The sequence below is a fragment of the Triplophysa rosa genome, linkage group LG12 (genome assembly GCF_024868665.1).
Source record: "Triplophysa rosa linkage group LG12, Trosa_1v2, whole genome shotgun sequence".
Taxonomy (NCBI): domain Eukaryota; kingdom Metazoa; phylum Chordata; class Actinopteri; order Cypriniformes; family Nemacheilidae; genus Triplophysa; species Triplophysa rosa.
This window is the reverse complement of record NC_079901.1, coordinates 13,280,038-13,290,497: the sequence shown is the minus strand read 5'-3', so window position 1 is coordinate 13,290,497 and position 10,460 is coordinate 13,280,038. Positions and strand designations below refer to the sequence as shown.

The 10,460-nt window shown below is 38.5% G+C and overlaps 2 protein-coding genes across 2 annotated transcripts; one reads left to right on the top strand and one right to left on the bottom strand.

Annotated features, from left to right (window-relative positions):
* Positions 1–920: 920 nt before the first annotated feature.
* Positions 921–7,975, bottom strand: bckdha (branched chain keto acid dehydrogenase E1 subunit alpha). The gene is made up of 8 exons (XM_057348008.1): positions 7,824–7,975; positions 6,738–6,914; positions 6,525–6,611; positions 6,312–6,420; positions 5,917–6,078; positions 5,623–5,829; positions 5,408–5,549; positions 921–3,140 (listed from the first exon to the last, which is right to left on the bottom strand). Exons 1-8 carry the CDS (start codon positions 7,935–7,937, stop codon positions 2,798–2,800), a joined length of 1,341 nt encoding a protein of 446 aa, XP_057203991.1. The 5' UTR covers positions 7,938–7,975; the 3' UTR covers positions 921–2,797.
* A 274-nt stretch (positions 7,976–8,249) lies between these two features.
* exosc5 (exosome component 5) lies at positions 8,250–9,997 on the top strand. The gene is made up of 6 exons (XM_057348646.1): positions 8,250–8,405; positions 8,561–8,674; positions 9,143–9,264; positions 9,439–9,579; positions 9,670–9,759; positions 9,867–9,997. Exons 1-6 carry the CDS (start codon positions 8,312–8,314, stop codon positions 9,960–9,962), a joined length of 657 nt encoding a protein of 218 aa, XP_057204629.1. The 5' UTR covers positions 8,250–8,311; the 3' UTR covers positions 9,963–9,997.
* The last annotated feature ends 463 nt before the right edge of the window (positions 9,998–10,460 follow it).

Below are 10,460 nucleotides of genomic sequence, written 5' to 3'. Positions count from 1 at the left end.
TATACCACCAATTAACATTAGCCCTTCATTGATGACATGGATAATGTTACCAGAATCATACAGAGAGAACGTAGTTGCATACCTTTATCTTTTGCTCTTTTTTCCTCTTCTTCTTTTCTTTTTTTTCCTAAATTGGGCACCTGACGGCTTTAACCTTTCTCTCTCCATCGCTGTCACTGTGTTTATCTGGCACCAGTGTTGCCAACTATTTTCAATGGAAAGTAGCTAAAGCCGTAGTATCAGGCAAGCTAAGCGCTTCAGGTCTGCTTCATATCTCTACTCTCTGAGCTGTCGTATACAGTATTATATTAAACAATACACCCAAATGCACAATAAATATGTTCTTAATTACTTATTTTTCTGTTGGCAGTGAACTCGACCACTTAAAACTACACTACACACCAGCAGTCACTTTCGTTGAGAAGCTAAAAACCGTCTGTGCGCATGTTTATGCGTCCATACAGTTATCACATTTTAAATCATATATGCTCAAACAACGTCAATAAGTGATTAGTTCTTGGAAACGCTGTTTGTACATGCGTATCTCATTCACGCTTCAGGGCGGTCTGAACTGAATAATGTGCTGCTTCTCCCTGCCGAGGCAAAAACTCGCTCTCGCAGGGCAGTAGAAGTGAAGCAGAATGTTTAGCTAAGTCGCCAAGGCGTATTCAGAAAGTAGCTAGATTTGTCGCTAGTCGCTTTTTGAAAAATAAGTCGCTAAAGCGGGTTGAAAAGTCGCTAAATCTAGCGACAAAGTCGCCAAGTTGACAACAATGTCTGGCACTTGACAATCAACAGAATAGATTTCCCATCCCCCAACACTGTCACTCACGATCAGAAGTCAAGACTAAACCAATTCACCTCCACATAATCGTTTTGTATTACCTATTTTTATTAGCCATTTCACACAATTCAGAAAAAACAAAACGTGCAAATTATAGGCCTGTGTTTTAATATTATGAATGAAATGTGCGTTATTTGGAAGAAAGTCAAGGTGTGACTGACTTTAGCCCACTAAGTGGATCCCCCTCCTTGTCCGCTCCATTTGGGAGAGGTGAACTGTCCACCGCGGGTGCGGCCCCTCCCCTTTCCACTTTTCACACAGCTTCTGCGCTTCTCAGCAAGCAGGGGCGCCAATTTGCCAATTCCCCACACAGACAGTTATATGATAGATAATAGAAAACCGCTTAGCAGCGCAGATTATTTTTTCTTTTTCAAGTGCTTGTGCCGCCCCCCACGTGTCATGAAAAAATGCCGCCCCGGGCCCCGTCCCTAAAACCGCCACTGGCCAGACAGGTTATTAATAGTAAGTGACGCATCACACACACAAGGAAAAAGGGTTGTATGATGAACCTAACATTCAAACAGAAACAGGATCAAGAATAAAGAGAGATCATTGCACCCCCTACAGGACAAGAATACCACATGACGTTATAATAAATGACATTATTACAGTATTATCACAAATGATTTACTAATTGAAGTCTAAGTCAGGGGGTTTACTGATCATTGTTCAGACTTAAAATTATACTGCAACATATAGAGAGAACGTTAATGGGTGAATGTTAAAGGAACCATAAAAAATAATCAAGTCAAATTTCACCCATAACTTGAAATAGTCTTTTTACGCTCTATTTGATATTTTCACAATATACATCCAAATACAACAATGCAAACAATCAATCTAATTCTCATTCAATGTAATATATGCATCATGGTTTGGAAAAATACAACGCATCATCTTTGTGACAGTTTTCAGAAGGAAGTCATTTTCCATTCAACTTCACTTTTTGTTGCTTTCACCACCACTCAGCCCTTATTTATAATGAAACACTGCACATACTGAACACCATTAGCTTGCACAACGCTTCAACTGACAACAGTTATTACATATATAAACCCTCTGTGGTCTCCATTAAAACAAGTCCCATACCCATATTCCATTTTATTAGCTCTGGCTGTGTACAGTAAGCACTTCAATGACATAAGTAATTACATTTTATGTGCATTTTTACGGTTTAAAATACAATTTACAAACCCCTAAAGAATGAGTCTCAAACACAGCAATCATTATGTCATGTAACAGTTGAGTGAGTCTCACACAGTAACAGTTTGTTCGTTATTACCAAAGAATTATAGCTACAGTTTTTCGATATCATCTAAGGGAGGAAAATCATTACGACAGAACACCAAACATTTTTAACCCCAGGTCAGTCCAACATTGTGCATATAGTTTAAAAGCTTAATCTGGAGTGGAATCTCTGATCTACATAAGGAAATTAATATTTCAAAACCATTTGTCCAATCACATCACCTTTAAGAATTCTTATTATTACTTGTGGAAAACGGAGAAATGAATGCTAGTGGTATACAGTGTTTTGAAGGCCCACGTTGCAAAGAGACTGAAAAAGTAATAAACGTCTTCACAGTATGACATGAGATTAATGAAAGATTGCACGGGAATGAATGTTATCCTGATTTAAATCAAAAAGAGAAAGTGTGACAACCATATTAATAACACTGTCAAGTTATACTGTATGAAAGGACTACTACAGAAATGTTTACTACATCAGTACCTGTGCATAGGATCTTCTACTGATTTTCACACTTATTTGCATCTCAAGGCACAAAATAAAAGTGGTCTCTAGCTACAAACATGGAAGAGAACATGAAAAACAGATACATCCATCCGTGTCTGTGCTTTCTAACCCAACCTAAATTTCAGAAACTGAACAAACAAATTCACACGCGCAGACACTTCCTAGTTGTGTCCATTAACCATTTGAAAACCCAGGGATTATTTCTCATAGAGATCAAGAGGGTAATGCTCTTTGTACTGCTGCACGTGTCTCCACATGGCTTCCTTCTGCTTGTTTAAATTAGGGGTCATCTCGCTGTAGACGTCGGTGAAGAGCAGGTTGGGGTCGGGTTTCAGCCGTTTCTCAGCTTTCTCAAAGGCCTCCATGACGAGTTTGCGGGATTGTTTCCTCCACGCCCGCTCTTCGTCCTCCCCCCACCAGCCTTTGGCGGTCATGTAGTGTCGAAGGCGCGAGATGGGGTGGTCCTGCTTATCCCAATAGTTCACCTCATCAACCGAGCGGTAGGCAGAGCTGTCATCGCTGGTGCTGTGATGTCCGATCCTGCAGGGTGCAACGGATATTAAATCTCTGCTCATTTTGCAATAGATTAGGGCTGCAGCTATCGATTATTTTAGTAATCGAGTGTTCTACTGATTTTCCATCGATTAATCGGGTATTCGGATAATAAATACTTTTTATTTATTAAAGAGCAATACTAAATATACAAGAGAAAATAAGACAGGTCTCTTGAAATGAACAACTAATTTGTTTCCTTTTTAGAATTTTTTTTTTTATTGCTGAAATTGCATACATTAATATCTATGAAAAGTTAACCCATTTAATACATTACCATATTACATAATTCAAAATGCAATATAACACAAATGTATAAACTAGAAACATTAATAAAAATAGAAAGAATAATTTCAAAGGTAAACAACTAACTTTTATTTTTTAGTACGTCCGTTTCTTCACTCAAACAATAAAATGTTTGTGAAATAAACTCTCAGAGCAACTCTGGAGATGAAGTTCATGTGTTCATGTCCTCATAAAGCGCAGACGCAGACAAATGTATGAGCATCACACGTGTAGCACGTTAAACTGTGCAGTTCATTCACTCAGACATGCAGAACAGACAGATGACATGTGTAAATAACAGGATTCGGCGTCCACGAGTCCGCATCTAGTTTGATGGACTCAATGCAGCCGGAAAACAAGTTTCACTCGCAAAATAGACTAAAACTAACTAAAATAGCAGTTCACCATTTCAATAAGCTATCACTTATTTATCAGCATGAGACATACGTGTGAGCGTGTGAACAGACTAAAATGCGTGTGTCTCACAGTGAATGCTTGAGACTTGAGAGCCCTGTAACATGAATAGAGTTTAGCGGGCTGTGCGTCAGTAATAACGCTCCGTGGGGAAACGCAGCGCTCCGTGTGTACTGTAGTTAAATGGATTAAACAAAGCTTCGAGGCAACAAAAATTGCCTCGATTATTTTTTGTATTCGCATTACTCGAGTTACTCGAGGAATCGTTTCAGCCCTACAATAGATGGAAAAAATCATACGAATAACAAGCATGTCTATTAAACAACAAAGCTGTGGCTCTAAAAAGAAGATAATGACTTCTGGGTTACTGCATTGAGTGTTTTCTTTGATAACGGTCATAAAACATGAAATGGTGACTGGGAGTGGGCCATTAGGAATGACTGCAAACTTGATTGTCATAAAATCAAATAATAACCATATTCACATACAAATGGTAATTAATCTAAAGTGTAGCCATAAACTGCTTACATCAACAGAATTCAATCAGCATTACTAAATAGAAAGTGTTGTTTGTGTGCCTTGTCACTTCATGTGTATCCTGTATTAAGCCCAAGAGATACATCATTGTATCAAGCCCAAACAATGGTTGAGTAGCTCCATTATTTTATGGTGCTTCATAAAAGCCTATATTGAAACAGACCACAGTCATAAATAGGTTGACGGTGCATTTTAGTGTGTTTTGTGCTGAGCAGACATTTTCAAAAGTGTGATGCCGACTGTGAATAAACTCTTATATAAAGTCTTGTGCCATGGGTCCAACCCAAGTCTCAAATCAACAACAGCAATAGATTTTACAGCCGCAGAAACAAATTAAGAGACCACAACAACTTTTTTCTTTCTTTTCTGAATTGATTAATATATATAGGTACAGTATGTGCTTAAGTAAAACAATTTTTTTTGTTTAATTCTGTGAACTGGTGACAACATTTCTCCCAAATTTCAAAGGAAAATTCTGTTTTTAAACGGGACAGGAAAGCTGGTCAAAATAACAAAATATGCAATGTTTAGAGATCCTAAATTCTGCCAAGAAAACAAGTTCACAAGTTTTTTTTTACATGTTTTTTAGTATATAAATATATATATATATATATGATGGAATCCTGATTCATATTGCTATTAGGCAAGTTTGTCATTCCTGAGGTTTAATTTGGTTGAAACTCAACAGACACTGGACTGGAATTGCCACCATACATGTAGAAATTCTGAATAAAGGCAAAACTGTAGTGGTCTTTTAATATTTCCCGTGCTGTATATGTGCAGGTAAGTTTTCAGGACACTGGATTTATTATCAATAGAATTTTTAGGAATTTTATGGGATAAACATAGACTCTCTTCGAAAATCAGGGTGACAAAGGTCGAGCTCTTTCATAACAAAAAGTGTTTGTTACTATGCTTTCCATCTATATAAGGGGTGTGAAACAGGCCTTCAGTTTGTTTTATCTTACACTTTTCTATACTGAAATCATGTGGCTTAAGTGAGAACTATAAAACTATACCTGTAGGTCATGGCTTCAATAAGGAAAGGCTGGTTTTCGGCCACTGCTCGACGTCGCGCCTCCTTCGTAGCATTGTACACAGCAAAAACATCATTACCATCCACACGGATCGACATGAGTCCATATCCTGGACCTCGAGCAGCTACAGGCAAAAAAAAGATAAAGCAAACGAAAAGCAAATGCGTCAAGAGCCTATAACAAAAAGAGCTACTTACCGATTCCATCCCCTCTGTACTGCTCATGGGTGGGTGTGGAGATGGCGTAACCATTGTTGCGGCAGAAGAATATGAGCGGACACTCAAGGGTGGCGGAGAAATTAAATCCGGCGTGAGCGTCTCCCTCACTGGCTGCCCCCTCTCCGAAATAACAGATCACAATTCGGTTTGAGTTCTCCCTCTTCAAAGCGTATGCTGCCCCGGCCGCTACAAGAGCCATATTAGATCGTAGTAGAGACATGATCAAACAAGGATACACATACAGACTTTATAAGTGCGACTGTAACTTCTTACCTTGTGGGAGTTGAGTGGCAAGTGGTGAAGAGATGGAGATAAAATTTAGGTCTTTGCTGCCGTAGTGAACAGGCATCTGCCGGCCCTTGTGCAGGTCATCAGCGTTGGCATAGCACTGTGCCATGAACAGATCCAGAGGAAACCCCCTGTACATCAATACACCTAAACACAAAATAAATGAAGGAGATAGGTATAAAACTGCTCTGTTACATTCAGAGAAAACGTACATAATCGTGATTAAATTAACCAGCGATTAATTAACCGTCGAGAAATTAACCGTCTCATTTTACACAGCTTTCTCTGTAATTTCTTCAGACTGCTCATTAATTGCAAAAGTGGAAAATTCATTAAGGCAGTCTTAATGATCTGTGTCTCCAGCTTGTAAACATTCTCACCAGCTTCTCGATATTGGCCAAACACCAAATCCTGTGGGTCAAGTGCTGCAGCGCTGCCAATGTGTGTGCCCTCCTCACCATAATTGGTCATGTAGAATGAGATACGGCCCTAGATCACAAAGCACACCAAATCCAAGGATGATTTTTTTTCATTCAAGTCACATAATAATCAAGTGTGTGACACTGAAATCCAGTGACTATTGTGTCTCTTACCTGCCTCTGAGACTCGTAAAGAATCCGGTCCATTGTGTTGAGAAGTGTCATCTTTTGATAGAAATTTAAAACCATCTCTTTTGGAAGCTGGAAGACATTTAACAAAATACTTCTTATAGCAAAAGCCATAACAACATGATTTTATAAACAGACCAATAATGATCAATTATATCAGGATTTGGTGTCACTTGTGTACATCCATGCTCTCCATACCTGAGGATCCTCGGAAGGGTTAATGATCTGGCCCTGTCTGTCCATCACTCTATAGATAGGGATTCCTGAGATCACATTGGGCTGGATAAACTCAAGGTGATCAATAAACTCAGCTGAGGCCCCAGGAAACTGAGGCTTATCTGCTGAAGAATCAAGTGGCTGCTCGAATAGAGCTGCCTGGAGAGAGGAACCAAAGGATCAGGACTTAAAACAATGAAACACAGATCTAATAAAACCATGCGTAATGAGATCTGAACATAAGCTGTCTGATATAGTGCAATGAAAACACAACAGCCTCAGCTCAAAAACTCAAAAAATTAGGTTTTGACATCCAGTTTTTCAAATCGAGATTCTGTCACGAATTACTCTGCCCTATGTTGTTCCAAAACTGTGTCAATTTCTTTGTTCTGTTTAACACAAAGAAGGATATTTGACACAATGGTAGCAACTGACATTTCAGTGGATGCAAAGAGCTATGATAAATAGATTTGTACATGAATGAAATGATCATTGTCAAAATATAATATCAATGCTGTGTGAAATGAGTTTAGGTTCTTGTAACAAATCCTTATACAGCGACACTTTATACGTTTAATTCTACATCATAGGACTTTCAATCTGAAGATATAAAAATGACTGAGAGCTGTACTGTATTTTCGTCCACACACCCCCCTGAATCAGCCAATCGGCTGTCAGTGTAAATCTACAGTCTTGTGAAGGTTACCCATAACAAAGCACATCTATCCCATAATTACATACTAGATTAAATGAACAAATACATCTAACTCAAGTATGACACATGTGATACATGGTAAGCACATCCCTATGTCATCCAACAGTCTATAGGTTTACAACTTAAAGCATTACATTAACATTACTAACACTATAAGATTACTTTAACAGTGTTTTAAGATAAACATTATGCTGTATAACTAAGAAGTATTGCTGATTATATATATATCAAGCAAGCCAAATTACAGCAAATGTTTTGAAGCTCACGCAACTCCATGCATCGCTTGGCTAGCTTTGCTAGCCATAAATCCCGGTTGGACGACTTAATATAACTGCGGTACGTTTAAAACTTACATTGAGCCGGAAAGTCCTTTGCTGGAGGACCGTTGTGGCCTTTAAAGCAGCATTTTGACGAATTGCATTAAGCCCGACACCGTATAATTTCTTTACACATCTAGCAACCGCCATCTTTACGTCAATATATCTCGCGACTTTCTCGACTCTGTTCACACACACTCTGTAAATCCTTACAGCGCGCCACCTGCTGGACAATGTCACACATCACAAACATTTCTTATACATTTGAAGTATTATGTAAAAAAAATGTATTTAAATAGCCAGTTACATAATTTGGAGAGTAAGTGTTTGTGTATTACTTAAACAGAGACTTAAAATCGTTTTGAATAAGGTGCACTTTTTGTGCGGTGACGCGTTTTGCCGTAATATTACCACTAGAGGGCGTATGTCCTCAACAAACGTAAACAACTAGGTCTACGTCATAATGGTGCGCCCAAAACAATGACGCGTCTCGAATGCGACAAGTGTGTGCATGAGCTACAACCATGGAGTTTGATAAGAGTTGTCCAGTTTTAAGAGAATATGGAAACGAGCAGAGTTTATTGTCCAGACCTGACGGATCGTCCACTTTTGTTCAAGGTAACGTTAACTGTTATCTGCATCGGTACTCTAGAGAGTTGTGTCTTTATCTCAAAATGTTCTAGAATGGCTGCCTGTAGAGCGACAACATGTAGCTATTTGATTGATGGATTGAAAGCTGTATCAATTTATAGATCTTGTAAATGTACTTCCAGGGGATACAAGTGTCCTGGCGGGAGTTTATGGACCAGCTGAGGTTAAAGTGAGCAAGGAAATCTATGACCGTGCTACAGTGGAGGTTCTTGTCCAGCCTAAAACAGGGCTTCCAAGTATGTAATTACAGAATCATGTCAAAGTCGTTCTGTAGATAGTCATAATCTGAATAATTTTAGCGTCTGTGTATGATCTCATTAAGTAAAAAAACTTGTTGCACGTTTTCCTAGTGGTGCCCTGACATCCAAGTTAAGCCCTTTAAAATGTGTTAAAACTGTACATTTCAGCCACTTTCTTTAAAACAACAGAAATTAGTGGTTCGTTTACCAGTAAATTGTTAAAACAGATGTGAAAAATGAATAACTGCCCAGACTGTTAAAGTGATTAATGATCACGTCAGGTGTTGTTAAGAAGAATTGAATTGAATTTTAGCAATTACTTTTTGTAAACACCTCATTTATAAGCAGCCAAATGCACTTGAAGCAGTGTCCTTCATATTAGACTTGTATTCTCCAGTTCTTACCATCAGATGGCAGACAGGTGCAGGTTGTTTTTCCCATGATCTTAAACTCTTGTTGTGTTAGGTGTTCGAGAGCGTGCTAGAGAACAGTGTGTACGAGAGACTTGTGAGGCAGCTCTTCTGTTGACTCTTCATCCCCGGTCTTCTCTCACTCTGATCCTGCAGGTCATCCATGATGATGGTTCTGTATCCTGACCACCAGCAAAAAAAAAACATTTTGAAAATGTGTATTTTGTCCAGTAATAAATTCATCTGTGTGTTCATAATATATTTATCTAGTCACACAAAGTTGAATTTAAGGTTACCACTTTCCAGTTTCCTGCTTGTCCTTGGTAATATGTGTCCTTATCAAACACTTAGCTGTTATCGTGCTGTCTGAATGCTGCTTGTATGGCTCTGATGGATGCCGGGCTGCCCATGAGCTACCTTTTTTGTGGCGTGACCTGTGCCATTACCAAAGAGGGTCAGATAATCACAGATCCAACGACTCGACAGGAGAAGGTACACCACACTTCCCGTTCCCACTTACAACTAGCACAAACCATACAGTTTGTGACCTTGGTTTTTATTTTGAGTGTTTTGTGTCCTCAGGAAAGTCGAGCTTTGTTTACGTTTGCTATTGATAGCGTCGAACACAATGTTTTGATGTCAACAACTAAAGGTTCATTTTCAGTCAAAGAGGTAGGTTAAATTGAAGAGTTTCTTTCTTCTTCATGATTTATTTATAGCATTGAAACATTGTTACTTGTATATATGTTGCACAAACATTCTGTTTTCTCTCTGTACAGCTGCAGCAGTGCATAGCGATCAGTCATAAAGCTTCTGAACAGATCTTCCAGTTTTACAGAGATTCTGTCAAACGGCGGTATTCAAAGATCAAATAAAACATGCTTATTACTTTGAGTGTGCATTGTCATTCCTTTGCTTATTATTACAACTTGCTGCAGTGTAGTTATATTATGCTGAAATTTGTATTTGTGATTTTCTTTTTGTGGCTCCAATCAATTTTTCTAATGCATAATGTATGGGTTTAACAGTATTTGTTATGACCTTGCCCACATGGTTTCTCACACAAGGCTTTATTTTTAATCTCAGAGCGAGTCCTTAACTCCAAGTCATTTATCACTACTATGTATTTTGAAACTCATGCTGTTTTAATTCGCATAGTATTTGTGTTCGGTGCAACAGCTGTGATTTGTTTGCCCTGCTGATAACAAAAAGTTGAACATGAGATGTTGTGGATTCTGGCATCAAGTTGTTCAATGGCCGAATAACAGGAGGGAGTTGTTGAATATGAATAATAAAGCTCCTGTTATTTGTGTGACATAAAAGCACATGCTTGTAGTGTAGTAAGATAGGAGTTTAAAACACTGTTGTGGGAA